We start from the raw sequence: 18962 nt of genomic DNA on the forward strand, positions 1-18962 counted from the left end.
TCAGCAGAAGGACAAATCTACCATCTTCTTTCATATCCTCTGTCCAGTATCTGTTAACAACTAGATTAGGTGGGCAGAGGCAGTGTCTGTCTTTACTGTCGTTTATGTTGTTTAAAATATTACACTGAATGAACTGAGAATGTTTTGTAGGGGGATGGAATGGACACAGACCAAGAGACTGACACATTAGACCGGGAAAAGATTTTGGTAGCTTGAAGTGAAATGGTCACCCCAGAGATGGAGAAGAACTGACTCAAAAGACATTTGGATTAATTTCATACAACTTGGTAAGAGACTGACTATGAAGGGTAAGTCAAAATAAACACCTCTATGGATAGTGTAATCATCCACTAAGAGAAGAAGAAACATAAGAGGACCAAGAGGTTGTGGGAGTTTTTCTCAAGGGGAGTCAGGGGAAAGGATCATGAACTTGGTATGGCTGAATCTGAGGTGTCTTTGAAACAACTGGTAGATGCAGGGACTGATTGAAAGAAGGTGAAGAGATTACTCAACGGACCCATGGACACAAACAACAGTGTGGTGACTGACTATGGAAGCGGAGGGTGGCAAAGGGGGAAAAACTGGGACAACCATAATAGCACAAACAAAATATTTTTAAAATGCCAGTATTATTTTATAATACTACAAATTTTAGATCTTCAATATTATTATCAATTCCTTAATTCAATAAAGGAGAAAATTCTGAGAGAAAAAGAAGCAATTAGTAGAAAATGAAAGAGATGGTTGGGTACATGGGCCTGAAAACAGAAGTCTGTGCATCACCAATGAATGAATACACAGTAATTTGGGCAACAGATATGAGTTATATTATCTAAAATGAGAATATAGTGCACAGATGAAAAAGGATCTAAGACTGAGAATGTAGAGCTTCAACCTTTATTGGCTGACTAGGATGTGCCTATAAGAAAAAGAAAGAGGGAATGGTGTTGCAACATGTCATGAAAGTAAAAAAATGTTCAAGTAAGAAGTGATTATCATCTACCATTTACTGAGCAGTAATACGCAGAACATGGCCCTCCAAAGATATCGGTAGTCTAACCCTTGGAATTTGTGAGTGTGTTAGCTTATTACAAATGAAGTTAAGGTTGCCCATCGTCTGACTTTGAAGTAGATTACCCTGGATTATCTGGGTGGGGCCAAGATATTGAGAAGGATCCTTAAATTTGGGAGAGGGAGGCAGAGGAGGAAGTCAGAGTGCTGTGATGGAGAACTCTGCCCACTGTTGCTGGCTTTGAAGTTGGAGGAGAGGAAGAGAGCCATGAGCCAAAGAATGTGAGTGGCCTCTAAAACACGGAAAGAGCAAGGAAACTGATTGATCCTCAGAGCCTACAAAAAGGAACAGAGCCCTGCCAACACCTTGATTTTAGACCAGTGAGACCCAATTCAAACTTCTAAATTACAGAACTGTAAGATATCAAATTTGTGTTGTTTTAAGCCACTAAATTTGTGGTTTGCTACAGCAGTCATAGAAAACTGATACAGGAGCTCTTATCATATATTAAGCATTTTATGTGTTAACTCAATTCTTATGTCTTTCTTGATATGTACAATGATAAGGAACTTCTATTTTACAAATGAAAAAAAGCGGGGCGCTCACTATGAGGTCTATTTTGCACAGCAATAGCATTACCTTAATCAATACAGAGGTTATTAGCGACCTTAGATGGAGCTGTTTCAGTAGAGAAAGGGGCTTGAGGGAGAGTGAGGAGGAAGTAATGAAATGGAAATAATGAGTGTCAACAATTCTTTTCAGAATACTGGCTGTAAAGGGGGAGATGGAAACAGTAACTGGAGTGGAATGAAATCAAGGGTATGGAAGAGACCTGAGTGTGTTTAAAAGCCAATGAAAAGAGCCTACTTGCGAAGCTAGTGGCTAGCATAGTGTTTCCAGCACATGATAGATGCTAAACATTATTGGTTAAATAAAGAGATTATTTAATTAATTTAACAAATAAATAAATGAAAGTAAGAAGTAAGGTTATACTTAACTAATTTGCCCAACAAAGATAAAGCCTTGAATCCAGGGCAGACTAATTCCAAAATCCATACTCATTACTAGATGACACCTGCTCTAACAGAATGTTAACAACTGAAATGACAAATTACTAGTCTTTCCTACTTGTCTACTTCTCATCTCATCCATCCCTACCACAAGATACTAGCATTTTTTTCATTCAACCTATAATTGAGTGATTATGCACCTTCAATTTTGCAACTGTTCATAAATTACTCAAAAGAACGGAGCATTATCTCTAGGTCTCTAATGCGATCATTCTATTTAACTGATAAATTGTAATCAAATAAAATATGGTGACAGTGGGTGAGGCTGTGAGTGTGTAGGGGCTGGGAATATATAGGCACTCTACTTTCTGCTCCATTTTGCTAAGAACCCAAAACTGCTCTAAAAAACAAAGTGTTAAAAAGATTAATACACTCCCCTAAAATAAAATGGGAGGGAAAAAAATAAACAAAAAGACAGAAAATAAACAGATAATCAAATATAAAATAAACACCTACTTTGTTCTAGTAATGACTCCTTCCAGGGTTTTAAATTCTGTCTTTTTGCCTTTCTGAGTACACACCATAGATCTCTGCACAGCTACAAGTTCTCCATTGACATCACGAAACTGCAGCCGAATCTGGGCTCTAACATCTGTTTCTTGAGCAACCTTTCAAGGTAAAATAGAAAAAAATAAAGGCTTCCTTAGTAAGTATCAGAACATTAGTTTTTTTTTTTTTTTGGGGGGGGGGAGGCTATCTTACCAAAAATGAGAGAACAAAAAGAAAATAATTTAGTTTTATTGTTTAATTAATATTCTACACCTCCCTCCATTATTCAGTGTCATTAAGAAATCAGGTATGTGATTTTTCAAATATATGAATTTTAGTTGTTTAAGCACCAAAAGCATTTTTAAAAATGATTTTTAAACTACAGGTTACAGAAAAGTATAAATACAGTATATATAATTTCTCCCCAAAGGCACTTGAGAATAAGTTGCTGATCTTCTGTCCCATCATAAATATTTCCTACAAAACAAGATCATTTCCAATCATAAAAACCAAAAAATTGATGTTGCTATATTAACATTATTACCATCTAGTCCTCAGATCTCATTCAAGTTTTTCCAATTTTCCTAATGTCTTTTAAAACAAAAAAATCCAGTTTAGAATTACACATTGTATTATGCACTGTTCATAATTACACATTGTTGTCCTGTCTCTCTAGTTCCTTTCAGTCTGAAACAGTTCCTCAGATTACCCTTGACTTGCATGTCTGACAATTTTGAAATTACAGAATGTCTTCCCATATCTGTCTTTGTCTAATATTTCTTTACAACTATGATCAGATTATGCATCTTTGGCAGGAATATTATAAAAGTGATGATGTGTTCCTTTCATTGCATCTTATCAGATGGAATTTTCATGATTTTTCAATTTATCTTATCACTGGAATGTTAACATCAATCTCTTGATAAAAATAGTATCCGCCAGGATTCTCCACCATAGTTATTCTTTATTTTTTACTACTCTGCTATTAATAAATATTGGGGGAGAGATCTACTACAATTATGTAAATATCTCATACCTTATCAAGATTTCCTCCATGGGTGTTAGCATCTTACATGAAAGATTACAATAGCTATCAAATAGTAAATTTCAAGGTCCATTATTTCTCCTTTATTTATTAGTTTAGATTCTACAAACTTCTAGTCAAGCTGGTGGAAAAGCTAAATGTTGTGCCCACCTCCTCCCACAGGCACATTAGAATTACAGCTAAGTTATAGAACAACCATCACTGAGAGCCACATGAAATTCCGCTGAATAGAAGTCCTATAACCAAGGATATTAAAAAGAGGCTGTGTCAAGACTGGCAAGAGAGGCAGAGACACAGAATGGGCAGGTCTCACACCCAAAGTGTGGCCATTAAGAATCATGAGGGAGCCCTGGCAGATGTGGCTCAGTTGGCTGGAGTGTCACCCCAGAGATCAAAAGGTAAGGGGTTCAATTCCCAGAGTACATACCCAGGTTGCGGGTTCCAGAGAGTGCAGCTGATCGATGTTTCTCTTTTGCACTGATGTTTCTGTCTCCTTCACCCCCCCATCTCTCTCTAAAAGCAATGAAAAGCTATCTTTGGGTAAGGATTTAAAAAAAAAAAAAAAGGAGGAAGAAAAATCAGAAGGGATATCTGGGTTGCAGAGGTCCCCCCTAAGAAGCAGTGGGTCCCAGCCCAGGCACCAGGGCCAGGAAAAGGAGTCTCTACAACATCTGGCTGTGAAAACCAGCAGGGATTGAGTGCAAGTGAGCAGGAGAACTGCTGGAGATCAAGTTGCCCTCGTAATGAGTCTGTACATGAACTTACTTGTTGACAAACTCACTTGCTCTGGGCTCCAGAGCAGGGACAGCAGCTTAAAAAGTGCCAGGGACATCTGGGGAGGAACTAGTGTCAGGGCAAGGGCTGGAGGGGCCAGGGTCTGGGCAGTTCTCTCTGGGGAGGGAAGTGCAGGCAGGCATCATTAGGCCTTTGCTGAACACTCCTCCCATTCAGCCCGCAAGTACAAAGGACACCAAATCTGAGCTCTCTGTTAACCTGGCTAACACTATTCATTCCACCCTGGTAATTCCCTGAAACCCCACCCCACTCAAGTTGAGCGCCTGCCATGAACCTCTTCCAGTGCCTGCCCCACACAGGTGGACTGCCTAGGCTCATGCTGCAGACATTGCTAGAATCTTTCAAAGGTTCACAAACCCCAAACAAGCAGCAGCTGACTTCACTGTCTCCTGAAAGCAGCCCTAAGCCCAGCGTAAGCAGTGACTGGTCTCAACCTGCACTGTAACTCCCATCAGGTGGCCATAAGCCTGGAATAAGTGGTGGCTAGTCTTAGCTTAAAAAATAGCTTCAGCTAAGCAGCTATAGTCAGGCATAAAAGTTGGCAGTAGCCTCAGCTTCCATTCAGGTATCCATCAAAGGGTCCCAAGCCTAGCACAAGTAGCTACTGGCTTCGGTTCACAGCATGGTATCTCCCAAGCGCCTCCCAGTCCAGCACAAGCAGCAATCAACCGCATATCACTCTGTAGCTTCTACTAGGTGACCTCAGGTTTAGCACAAGTGGTGACTGACATGTCCTGCACTGAAGCCCCTCCCAAGAGGCTCCGGAACCAACACACCCAGTGGCCAGCTTCAGGCCACACCAAAGCACCATTGAACCAGCTCCTCAAATGACACACTGAAAGGGCAGACTCAGCAGGCACCAGAGCCCACTAGCGCAACTCTTGCTTTGTGGCATCAGCCTACCCACTGTAGCCACAGCCAGACTCAATGCTAGTTAGCCGGAGGGCCAACTGAACCCTATGACATACCAACAGCAATCAAGGCTCAACTACAACAGAAGGACACACACAACCCACACAAGGGGCACCCCTCAAACACTTGGCTGAGGTAACCAGAGACTACACCACTGGGACCCACAGTATATGTCCTACATAAGGCCACTCTGCAAAGACTGGGAGACATAGCAGATCTACCTAATACATAGAAACAAACACAGGGAGGCAGCCAAAATGAGGAGACAAAGAAATATGTCCCAAATAAAAGAACCAGACAAAACTCCAGAAAAAGAGCTACATGAAATAGAGACAAGCAACCTATCAGATACTGAGTTCAAAACACTAGGTATACAGATGCTCAATGAACTTAGAGGAAGAATAAAATGAACTCAGTGAGAAATTCAACAAAGGTAGAAAACATAAAAAAAGAACCAGTCAAAAATGAAGATTACAATAAATGAAATGAAAAATACACTAGAAGGAATCAATAACAGATTACATGAAGCATATAATCAAATAAACAATCTGAATATAAGGTAGCAGAAAACACCCAATTGGAAAAGCAAAAGGGACCTCTTGGACAACATCAAGCATAACAACATCTGCAAGATAGAGATACCAAAAGAAGAAGAGAGAGCAAAGCATTGAAAACCTATTGAAGAAATGATGACTAAAAACTTCCCTAACCTGGCATAGGAAATAGAAATATGAGTCCAGGAAGCTCAGAGAGTCCCAGGTAAGATGAACCCAAAGAGGCCCACACCAAGACAGCATAATTAAAATTCAAAAGGTTAAAGACAAAGAATCTTAAAAGCAGCAAGAGAAAAGCAGTTATGTACAAGGGAGGTCCTATAAAAATATCAGCTGATTTTTCAACAGAAACTTTGCAGGCCAGACGAGATTCACATGAAATACTCCAACTGATGAAAAGCAAAGGCCAACAAACAAGGTTCCTCTACCCAGCGAAGCTATCATTTAGAATCAAATGAGATCCAAGAATTTCCTTGAAAAAGCTAAAGGAGTTCATCACCACTAAACACAGGGAGGCAGCCAAAATGAGGAGACAAAGAAATATGTCCCAAATAAAAGAACCAGACAAAACTCCAGAAAAAGAGCTACATGAAATAGAGACAAGCAACCTATGAGATACTGAGTTCAAAACAGTATTACAAGAAATGTTAAAAAGACTTCTTTAAGAAGTTCAAAAATATGAATAAGAAAATATAGGAATGAAAAAAATTCTCACTGACCAAAGAAAAAAGTAAAAGCAGGAGATCTACCAAAGCTAGTACAGAGGTTAAAAGGCAAAAATAGGAAAATCATGTGTACTTAAAACAATAAATTAAGGGATACACAGATACAAAAGTAAAAAATAATGACAAAAAAACATAAACATGGAAGGGATGAGTAAAAATTGTGGTGATTTTAGAATATGTTTGAACGTAAGCAACCACCAACTTAAAATAGATTACTATATATATAGCCTGGTATATATGAAGCACATAGTAACCTTAACTCAAAAATCTACAAGATATATACTACAAATAAACAGAAAGAAATCCAAACAGAACACTAAACAAAGTCATCAACATATCAGAAGACAGCAAGAAAATAAGGAACAGAGAAGAACTAAAATACATTCAAAAACAAGTAATAAAATGGTAATAACTACATATCTATCAGTAATTACTTTCAATGTAAAAGGAATAAATGCTCCAATTAAAAGACATAGGATGGCTGAATGGATATAAAACAAGACCCACACATATATATGCTGTCTAAAAAAGATAAACTTCAGATTGATATGACACATACAGAATGGAAAGAGATGGAAAAAAATAGTATGTGTAAATGCAAACAAAAAGCCAGCTGGAGTAGCAATACTTGTATCAGACAAAATAGACTTTAAAACAAAGGATATAATAAGAGACAAAGAAGGACACTTCATAATGATAAAGGTATCAATCCAACAACAGGATATAACCCTTAAAAACATTTATGCTCTCAACATAGGAGTTCCTAAATATATAAAGCAAATATTCATGGACATAAAAAAAGGGATCATCAGTAATACAGTAAGAAGGAGTAAGGCACTTTAATAACCCACTGACATCAATGGATAGATCATCCAGACAGAAAATCAACAAGGAAACAATAGTCTAAAATTATACATCAGAGCAGATGGATTTAATTGGTATTTTTTGAACATTTCACCCCCAAAGCAGCAGAATATACATTCTTTCAAAGTGCACATGGAACATTTTCCTGGATAGAACACAAGTCTCAGTAAATTTAAGAAGACAGATCATACCAAGCATGATTTCCAATGATAGTAGTTTGAAAACTAGAAATCATTTACAAGAAAACTGAAAGCACACAAACACATGGAGACTAACATGTTACTAAACAATGAATGGGTTAATGAGATCAAGGAAGAAATCAAAAAAGCCTTGAGACGCATATCTACCTCAAGAAATAAAAATCACAAATATAGCCCTGGCTGGTGTGGCTCAGTGGATTGAGTGCTGGCCTGAGAACCAAAGGGTCACAGGTTTGATTCCCAGTCAAGGGCACATGCCTGGGTTGTGGGCCAGGTCCCCAGTGGGGGGGGGCGGGGGGGCGCGTGAGAGGCAACCACACATTGATGCCTCGTTCCCTCTCTTCCTCTCTCCCCATCTCTAAAAATAAGTAAGTAAAATCTTTTTTAAAAAATCACAAATATACAATAACCTTACAGCTAAAGGAACTAGAAGCAGAAGAACAAAGCTCAAAATAAGCAGGAGGAAGGAAATCATAAAGGTCAGAGCAGAAATAAACAAAATAGAGTAAAAAAAAACACCAACAATACAAAAGATCAATGAAACCAAGAGCTGGTTCTTTGAAAAGATAAACAAAATTGATAAACCTTTAGCCAGACTCATCAAGAAAAAGAGAGGGCCCCCCCAAAAAAATCCAAAATGAAGAGAAGTGCCAACTGACACCACAGAAGTATAGATGATTACCAGTGTAAAGGAATCCTAAGAACAATTATATGCCGACAAACTGGACAACCTAGGAGAAATGTATAAATTCTTAGAAACATAAAATCTTGCAAGACTGAATCAAGAAGAAACAAAATCTGAACAGATCCATTGCTACGTAAACACCCTTCAAATGTCCGTACTACACAAAGCAATTACAGATTCAATGTAATCCCTATCAAAATACCAATGGCATTTTTCACAGAACCAAAACAAATAATCCAAAAATTTATAAAGAACCACAAAAGACTGAATAACTAAAGCAATCTTGAGAAAGAAGAACAAAGTTGGAGGTTTCACACTCCCTGATATCAAACTATATACTACAAGGCTACAGTAATCAAGACAGCATGGTATTGGCATAAAAACAGACACATAGACCAACGGAACAGAATACAGAGCCCAGAAATAAACTCATGTCCATACAGTCAATGAATCTATGACAAGAGGCAAGAATATACAACAGGGTAAAGACTGTGTCTTCAATGAATGATGTTGGTAAAAGTGAACAGATACATGCCAAAAAATGAAGCTAGACCACTTTTAAGTATAAACTCTAAGTGAATTAAAGACTTAAAGACATAAAACCACAGAACTCCTAGACGGCATGTAGTCATTGCTCTTAGCAATACTTTTTTTTTTTTTTGATATATCTCCTCGGGCAAGAGAAACAACAGAAAAATAAATGGTTCTACATCAAACTAATGAGTTTTTGTACAGTAATGGAAACCATCAATAAAACCAAAAGAAAACCTACTGAACGGGAGAAGATATTTGCCAATGATATATCCAATAAAAGGTTAGTATCCAAAATATATAAGAAACTCATATAACTTAACGGCAAAAACCCCAGACAATCCAATTAAAAAATGAGTAGAGGACATGAATAGACGTTTCTTTAAAGTGGACATTCAGATGGCCAACAGACATGAAAAGATGCTCAATGTCTTTAACCACTGGGGAAATGCAAATTAAAACCACAATAAGACATCACCTCACACCTGTCAGAATGACTATCATCAATAAATCAACAAATAAGTGCTGGCCGGATGTGGAGAAAAGGGGATGGACCATCGTGCACTGTTGGTGGGAATGTAAATTGGTGCAGTCACTAAGAAAATCAGTATGGAGGTTCCTAAAAAAAAATTAAAACAGAACTACCATATAATCTACCAATTCCACTTCTGGGTATTTATCTGAAGAAATCCAAAACAGCAATTGGAAAAGACATATTCACCCTGATGTTCACTGCAGCACGATATACAATAGTCGAGATATGGAAACAACTTAAGTGTCCATCAATAGACAAATGAAGATGTAGTACATATATGAGTATACAATGGGATATTACTGAGCCATTAAAAAAAAAAATGACATCTTGCCATTTGGAACAACACGGATAGTCCTAGATGGTATTATGCTAAGTGAAATAAGTCAGAGAAACACAAATACCATATGAGTTCACTTGTATGTAGAATCTAAAAAAACAAAATGAACAAACCAAACAGAAACAAAGTCATAAATGCAGAGGGCCAATTGATAGTTGCCAGATTGGGAGGAGGGGGGCCACCTGGAGAGATGAGTGAAAAATGTGAAGGGATTAATAAGTACAAGGTGGCAGTGCTGAAACAGTCATAGGGACGTACAGTACAGCATAGGGAATACAGTCAATAATATTGTACTATGTATGGTGCCAGGTGGGTACTAGAATTATCAGGGTGATCATGATCGAGTTATATAAACATCTAATCAATATGTTGTACACCTGAAACTAATACATTGTATGTCAACTGTAATTGATGAAAGCTAGTGGGGGAGTGGTTGACCAGGTAGAGGGATTGAGTGAAAAGATAAAAGGACTCATGGACATGGACAACAATGTGGAGACTGCTGGGGGGAGGGGAGTATAAGGGGAATAAAAGGTAATAGAAAAAATGCAATAAAAATTAAATTTAAAAAGGTAAAAGTAAATTCTACTTAAGGCATCCTCCCCCTCCCCCTTTTTTCATTTTTAAATATAACTATGGATTCATTCATTCCCCACTTGGGCTTCAATTCCTAACCACGCTGCCTCAGCTAGCTTTTTGTTGATGGCTTCCTCCCTCAGCCTCTCCTAGTAGCTTTTGGGCTGAATTACGTAGGAATGAAGGATGGTGCTGAGTTTTTATCACAAATGAATATTGAATTTATATGCTGTTTTTGTACCTACTGGTGCTCTAATGATATTTCTTTGTTAATGTGGCAAATTACACTGATTGGTTTTCAAATGTTAAATAAACGTTGCATTCCTGAGATAAACCCTACTTAGTCAAGGTGTATTATCTTTATTTGCATATTACCGAACTTGATTTGCTAATATTTTGCTAAGGGTTTTTGCGTTTATGTTCATGATGTTCATGAGAAGTATCTGTCTGCAGTCTTCTTGGAATGTCTTTGTCTGGTTTGGGTATGGGATAATGCTACTCCCATAAGCAGCTGGGATGTAGTTCCTCTGTCTCACTTTTTTGAAAGGGTTGTGTAGAGCTGGCATTATTTCTTCCTAAAATGTTTGGTAGAATTAAGCAGTTAAACCATTAAGGCCTGTAGCAAGCAAGTTCTTGTGAGGTTTTAAACTATGCATCAACTTCTTTAAAGGTGTATTTCTTCTTGAGTAAGCTTTGACAGCTTGTGTCTGTTAAAGAATTTGTCCATTTCATGTAAATTGTTGAATTTATTGGCATGAGGCTGCTAACAATATTCCCTTATTACCTATACACTGTCTGCAAGATTTGCAATGATGTCACCATTTTCATTCCTATTATTGGTAATTTGTTTCTTTTTCTTGATCACTTTGCTTGGATGTTTATTAATTGTATTTGAAGAATGAACATCTAGTTTCTCTATTGTCACTGTAGTCTATTTCACTGATTTTTGTTCTTATCTTTAATTTCCCTCCTTTTGCTTATTTTTAGCATAGCTCTTTTTCAAGTTTAAGATAAAAGCACAGGTCATTAATTTTAAGCCCTTTTACTTTTCAAATATAAACATATGAGAAATGAATTTAAAGAGAAGAATAAGGACAAGAAAACAAGTTTGAAGACTACCAGAATAATTCAAAGGAAAGAAGATGGTGGCTTGGAACAGGTAAAGAGCAGTGGAAAGGAAATGAAGGGACACCTTTTGTACACATTTTAGAAGAGTAGCTAAGAATTGCTTCTGAATTGGAAGCAGGATGAGATGAAGGAATAGATAAAAGGATGACACACGGGTTTTGACATAAGCAAGTGTGTGGATGATGATATCATTTATTAAACTGGAGCGTCCTGAGACAGTAACAGATTTGAGAATATGAGAGGGATCAGGGACAGGGAACCAAGAGTTTTATTTGAACATGTTCAACTTGAGACGCCCATTAAATATCCAAACAAACAGCTGGTCATATAGGTCTAGAGTTTAGGAATAAATCTGGGAGTCATCAGCATATAACCAGTACTTAAAGCGATGAGAAGGAAGGAGATTGCCTAAGGAGAATCAAGCAAAAAGTAGACTCAGCAAAAGAGACGATGGTGTGCCTAGTGAGAAAGGAGGTATGAGGTTATGATAGCATGGAAGCCGAGAGAGCAATTCCTTTTAAAAAGAGATTAATCGACTATATCAAATCTGATGAGGAGTTATTGAGAATTAGAAAATGACCACTTTACCTGCCAACACAGAGATTACTGGTGACCTTATAAAAACAGTTTCAGTGAGAGAAAAAAGAAGAAAATCTGAACAGGGTAGGCTGAAGAGAACATGGGAAGCAATGAAGTGAAGACATTGAGTACATACAACTCTCGTGAATTTTGTTATAACTGGAACAGAGAAGAGGTAGTAAGTAGCCAGAGTGTGACTTGGATTAAAGGGACAGTTGTTTACATTTATAGCTTGAAGCTACCAGAGCATGCTTATATGCTGACATGAACAATCCTATAGAGAGGGAGAAACTGCTACTGAAGGAGCAAGAAGGAACAAGACGACAAAAGGGATTGTCATCTCAGCCTCCAAGAGGAGCTGGTTGATCTTTAGATAAAACAGTAAGCTATTTACCCTAAATACAGGAGAGAAAACAGATAGAATGGGTACATATGCAGAGTAGTTTGGTATATTTTACGATCAGAAAATGAGGGACTTTTCATCTGACTCCTCCTACTTTCTCAATAAAGTACAAGGCAAGATCATCAACCAAGAAGAGTAGATTGTAGGTTTAAGAGGAGAGATTTGAATAGTCATTGTAGAGAAGACTCAGTAAATGTACTATTGACATTTTTATTTCTAAGAAGGAAATTAATAAATATTTTCATTATTAGTTATCTTTAGTCATATAAAAGTAGAAACTTCAATGATCATTAACTGGGGGGGTTAGTTAAATAAACTACAGACTATAAACTCAATGTAATACTATTTAGTAAAACAATGAAATAAAAGTGTGTGTATATACAGGGGTAAAAAATAATACAATAATTGTTCATACAGAATATAATACATAATTAATAAATAATACAAGAATAAACTGTTTCATGTATGCACAAATGTAAACCTGCTTTTGCCCACCCCTGCATATATATAAAAAGATACATAATACATCACTAAATAACTTTTTTATTTGTAAAATGGTACAATAAAATTCTATCCATGTGATAAAATATTACACATGTGAGTGTATTTATATATGCGCACAGATGTGTTTTCATAAACACAGAAAAAAGCCTGGAATAAATATACAACCAACTTCTGTGGGGGTTAGGTATTGAGATGTACATGACTCTGCTATATAGTATTTGAAACAAGAAAAACCTATAAGCCAAATATGTATAGAAAATCCTACGTCCTTTACACACACCAATAGTATAAACACCATAATTCAAACAGAGATTCAGACAAAAGACTTTTATCGTGGTACATTTTAATGAAAAACTAAAAGCAATCTAAATGTAAGAAAATTATGCAATTATTTAAAACATTCATAAAAAATTATATTTTTAAGGAGGGAATATTTCAGACATACAAAAAAATATAAACATTAAAAAAAGTATCCACATACCAAATACCCAGATTACGAACTTAATATAATTTTTTAATGATATGGGACTTTATGATAATGTTAAGTGGAAAGAAAACCTCAGAATACAAAATTCGAGGATGATTTCAGCTATGTAAAACAGTATGTAAAGGATAAAAAGAAAACATGAAATTATCAACAATGGTTTCCACTGGGTGCAGACATTGTGTGTGTGACATTCATATCTCTTTACACTTTTTCATGTCTAGGTTTCTACAATAAGCTGTTATCACTTTTACAATTATAAAAATTTTATTTTAAAAGTACAAAATTTTACTAGCACCATTACCTTGGGATCATGAACAAATGTATTTCCTTTGGTTCCAGGTGGGAAATCTCCAGTACAAATATATTTTAGACATTCAATAATGGTCTAAAGAAAGAGAAAATTATATAGGTATAAGAGAACCACAGCAGTTAATCATAAAATATTCATTATAAAAATATCTACTCTAGAGACCATAAAGGATATAATCAGATAAAATTTGACATAAAACCTGCAATATAGATATGATTAAATGTTAAAGAATAATTGTTGTTAAGTTCACAGAAAGACTATATAATTAAGAAAGTATAATAAAATAATTATTTGGAAAGATTCTCTATTTCCAGTTAAAACTCTTTAAGTTAACTTCATAACAATGGCTAATGTAAAACACAGTAACCATAGTTAACAGCACTATTGTATAACTGAAATTTGCTGAAAATAAATGTTTTCACTAAACAAAGAATGAATAGGTGAGGTGATGGATTTGTTAATTAACTAATTTCACCACTGGGTATTATCACATCACCAGGATGTATACTTTAAATATCTTACAAGTTTATGTCAATTACATCTTGATAAAATGAAATTTTTTAAAAAGTTCAAAAAAAATAACCCCACCAAAACTAATGGCTAACAAGAACGTAGACCTTACTATGTACCAAGTATTTTACTAACTGCTTTTACATAGAGCAAGCATTTAAGTCTACACTAATCCTAGGCTGTGGAAACTGTTTCTACCCCCATTTCATAAATGAGAAAGCTCAGGCACTGAACATTTAGGTCGCTCTTGCACAGTCACACAGCTAACAGGTGGTGTGGCAAAGAATCTGTATTCAGGGACCCAGTGCTCCTGAACACACTGGACGACAGCAGATCACTTAATGCGATGCTAGGTAAAACAGGCATTCAATAAATGAAACATTTTTACATCAAAGTAGACAAGAGTCAGGCCCTCAGCTCTCAACACTAAACCTTACCTCTTTTTCTACACTTTTAGCAAAACCTCATTTATTCTTCTCCCTGTTACACTAATACCGCCTCGCTTTTTCCCAAGCCACCCTTCCAGAACAGACAGCATCTCGACTATATTTTCTGTAATTGCTTGCCATTCCGGGGCCCAGCTCAAATTTCTAAGTATTCCTAGAGGTTTAAATTAAAAAAAAAAAAAAATAATCACAGGAAGTTGTACTAAAAGTTGACTAGGGAAGAGCATCCCTAACAACAAAATGCAAGTATACCTCAGAGAGATTACAGGTTTGGTTCCAGACCACTACAATAAAGTGGGTTGTATTTTATTTTCTTGCTGAACAAAAATGATTTGTTCAGTATGTAAAAAAACGCAGCACCGATTCCGAGCAATAAAGCCATGGGCAATAAAATGAGGTATGCCTGCAGTTTTCCAATTTAAGCCCCACCGCATCAGTTTCATCTTAAAATTATGCCATTTTTCCCATTTATTATGCTTATACAGTCGGCGTACTTGTAAACTCACATATTTATATTTTATAACTTTTTACCAAGTTCCTGTATTGAGACAAATACCTGCACGTGAGTGCTGTTTTGGGAGCAAGAAGTGTTTAAAAAAAATCAATACAAACAAAAAGGCCCCTGGTAGGACTGAGCTCTCCGAGAGCCGTGGCTCCTGGTCTCGTGAGATTCTCAGGTACACCTGGTCTAGCAGACAGGCCTGGACACGGTTAGGACGTTGGGTCTGGGGGCCTTTTCAAGTCGGTAGCCACGCCCCGGGGCCTGGGAGTCGCCCGGAGGAACGGACACTCCCTGGGGCCACAAGAACTGAGCTGTAAGGACGCCTCACGCCCTCGTCCGCGTTCTTGACTTTCTAGGTATTTTATTCTCCGGATTCGAAAGACGTAGCGACCCGTAAACTGAAGGTGGCTAACTCGGGACTTACCGTCTTCCCCGCCCCATTGGGTCCAACCAAAATTGTGAGGGGACTGAAGAAAGTAATAATTTGCTTATCTTTGTCCTCTATTCCAAAACTCCGCACGCCCAGTATGCTCATCTTTTCGATTCGGGACATGTTTGTAAGTGTGATCTCAACACCAAGGGCCTACAGCCCAGGCTTGGCGCTGAGGCAGAGTGGGGCGAGCGCGGGCCGTGGGGGTCCAGGTGCGAGCGAAGGCTCTCGTCGACTTTCCCCCTACGCCAACTTCCTTCTCGGCTGGGGAGACAGAGAGCGTAAGTCGCCCAAGGGATGCCCGCCAGAAACACAAAACACAGGCCGACAGACCCCGCCACTGTGCCCACTCACAGATTCCCGCCTCTGCTGCCCAGCGAGTTACGTGAGTCGCTACGGCCTGCGCGTATTTACGCCGCAGGCCCGGGGCACGCCGGGAAGTCGGAGGCGCGCGATGCGCGCGCAGCTCTGACTTCCGGGAGCAGTACCGACCAAGAGGGTTGGGTGATGTGTTTCAGGGATGGCTGTGGATTCCGGCTCTTTGCTGGGGGTCGGGCCACACCAAGAGGCACTAACTGCAAGAGGAGACAAAGACTTGTGACAGACAACAGGTTTCGAGGTGTGACCCAAGAAGGGAGGGAGTGCGGTGTCCGCTTCTCAAAACTATTTCTCTAAAAATACTCAGACGTTATTTGCCTTTTCTATTTTCATTTGCTCCCTTCTGTAGTGTTTTCCAGTGATCACATGACTTGTGGTGACGCCATCGCAATGGTGCCTGGCGTGTGTGCTTGTATTCTTGTGCTTTAAAAAGAATCTCAATTTTAATTTATAATTAAATACTGATAGTTATAAATCACATAAAATCTCTGGAGATGTAATGTACAACACAGGGAATATAGTAATACTTGAAGTATTGGATGGTGACAAAGGGTTGCTAGATTTGATGTGGTGATTACATCATAAGGTATATATCACTGTGTTGTATGCCTGAAACATATTATACTGTATGTCAACTATATTGTAATAAAAAGAAGTTTTTATCTTTTAAAGATTGTATATATTTTTAGAGGAGAAGGGACGGAGAAAGAGGGACAGAAACATCAATGTGTGGTTGTCTCTCGCGGGTCCACCACTGGGGTCCTGGCCAGAAATCCAGGCGCGTGCCCTGACTGAGAATGGAACCAGTGACGCTTTGGTTAGCAGGCCGGCACTCAGTCCACTTAGCCACCCCAGCGAGGGCTAAAAACAGGTTTTTAAAGCTCTTCCCAGGTCCTCAGTAATTTTTAAGTGTAGCGAGGTGTTTCAGACCAAAAGTCAAATGCTGATATAAAATAGTAAAATATTAAACAAATATGATGTGAATGAAATCCACTTCTATTAAGTATTGACATAACATCGGAATAGACACCTTTCAAAAAAAAACTTTGGGTTATGCAAAAATAATAAAGACCTACTGCATAGCATAGTGCTTACAGTTAACAATACTATATTGTATACTAAAAATTTTACTAAGAGGGTAGATCTTGTTAAGTATTCTTAAGAAGAAATAAAGTGGGAGGAATCTTTTGGAGGTGATGGATATGCTAATGACATTGACCAGGGTAGACTTACCTCCCAAGTCATTGTGTTGTATACATTAAGTAGGCACAACTTTTTTGTATGTAAAAAAAACAAAAACAAAAACAAAAAACAACAAAAAAACAACTAAAATAAGGGAAAGAAAAATTACCTTTCTCAAAAATGAGAATATTGCTTTTTGGAAACCAACGTGATGGGTATCACACGCAAGGATGTATAGCAAAATTCCAAAAACAAAAGTGAAGACACTAAAATTAAAAACTCTGGACTACTGAGATAGAAAAATGTAGGAAACACTCTCCAATCACATGTTCCCAAGACTATCATTTATAGAACTTAATACATAAAAAATTCACATCAAAGGATGCAAGTGGAGAAGGCCAGTGAATAGTGTCTTGATGTACCAAGTAAAATATGAAAGTGTCAGCTATTACAGTACATATTTTAAATTAGCAATGGAACAAAACATTACGATTTTACGGAATGTCCTATGTGACCACCAGATGTAATGAAACAATGACACTAGATTAAAGCCCATTTTTCTATTTTTTATTTTTTATTTATTTATTTATTTTTTTTACTCAATACCAGAAAATTACTAGGAGAAAGTAATGAATGCTTAGCAACTCTATTTGGCTGTACTTTTCTCATACCATTTTTTTCTCATTGAGGTTTTCACAAAATTCCTATATAAGACAATTCAAAATTGACTTTGTTGGTGAGTTCATTATTTTCATACTTATTTTTGCGGCTGACTGAAAGGAGATTGTCACAGTAGGACTCCAAACGTATAAAGAGTGAGGAAACTAGGAAGTCTGATTTATGCTCTTGCCTGATGTTAACAAAATGAAAGCTCATTTCTTTCAAAGCCAGGTTTACTGAAGCACAATTTATATACGGTGACATTCACCCTTTCCAGTGTACAGTTCCAAGAGTTTTGACAAATATAAACAGATGCGTACCCACCAAGGTCACTTTTTCCCTACCACCAGTATTTAAATAAATACTTGGATACATACTTGGATGTCAGTAAGAAAAAAAGCAAATCTATATTTTATTTTACCTACTACTCTAAGTTCCAGGTTGATGAAGATCTAGATATTTCTGAAAGCAATAAAAGAGAAACCTAGAAATGTAATTATTCTCACTTTTTTAAAAAAAATCATCACCAGAGAATATGTTCATTGATTTTAGAGAGAAAGGAAGGGGTGAAGAGAGAGACAGAGACAGAGGGACATTGATTCGTTGCCTCCCGTGTGCAACCCAACTGGAGGGATCAAACCTGCAACCTTTGGCTTACCTGGCCAGGGCTTACCCTCACTTTTAAAGGAGAACTTTATGAACCAAAGTAATACAGGAAATTAGCAATGACTGGGACAAGCAGACGTTTTGTCTCCTTCTGTGATCTTAACATGAGGTACCCAGTTTTGTTTTGTTTTGTTTTAAGGTTAAACTTTAATTGCACCTTTAACTTTTGGTTCACAGGAATTAAGGATTAAACTAATAGCATCATAAGGATGGAAAAGGCCAACGTGGAAGCGGCGTGCTGCAAGACACTACCCCAAGGTTCTCCTTGTCATTAAAACAAGGAGACTTTGAAACGCTTTTTTTAAAGGACTGTTGCAAATTAAAAGAGATTTGAGTTACTCGTCACCCAGATGCAAGACAGGGTCCTGGATTTGATCCTGGTTTAGGCATAGAGATGGGAACGGAATTTGGGAGCTACATGGGCAAACTTTTTCTGAATGTAGACTG

General features: G+C 37.5%; 1 protein-coding gene across 1 annotated transcript in view; it reads right to left on the bottom strand.

Moving 5' to 3' along the window:
• Positions 1–15975, bottom strand: part of RAD50 (RAD50 double strand break repair protein) — a 70727-nt gene extending 54752 nt beyond the window's left edge. The window contains exons 1-3 of the mRNA XM_054568492.1: positions 15624–15975; positions 13733–13816; positions 2539–2690 (exon numbers count right to left, since the gene is read on the bottom strand). Coding sequence (XP_054424467.1) covers positions 2539–2690; positions 13733–13816; positions 15624–15752 — 365 coding nt within the window. The 5' untranslated portion in view covers positions 15753–15975. The remainder of the gene's footprint in view (positions 1–2538; positions 2691–13732; positions 13817–15623) is intronic.
• Between the last annotated feature and the right edge of the window lie 2987 nt (positions 15976–18962).

This window comes from Pteronotus mesoamericanus, unplaced genomic scaffold, assembly GCF_021234165.1.
Source record: "Pteronotus mesoamericanus isolate MK-2021 breed Mesoamerican mustached bat unplaced genomic scaffold, CSHL_Meso_final contig_2, whole genome shotgun sequence".
NCBI lineage: Eukaryota > Metazoa > Chordata > Mammalia > Chiroptera > Mormoopidae > Pteronotus > Pteronotus mesoamericanus.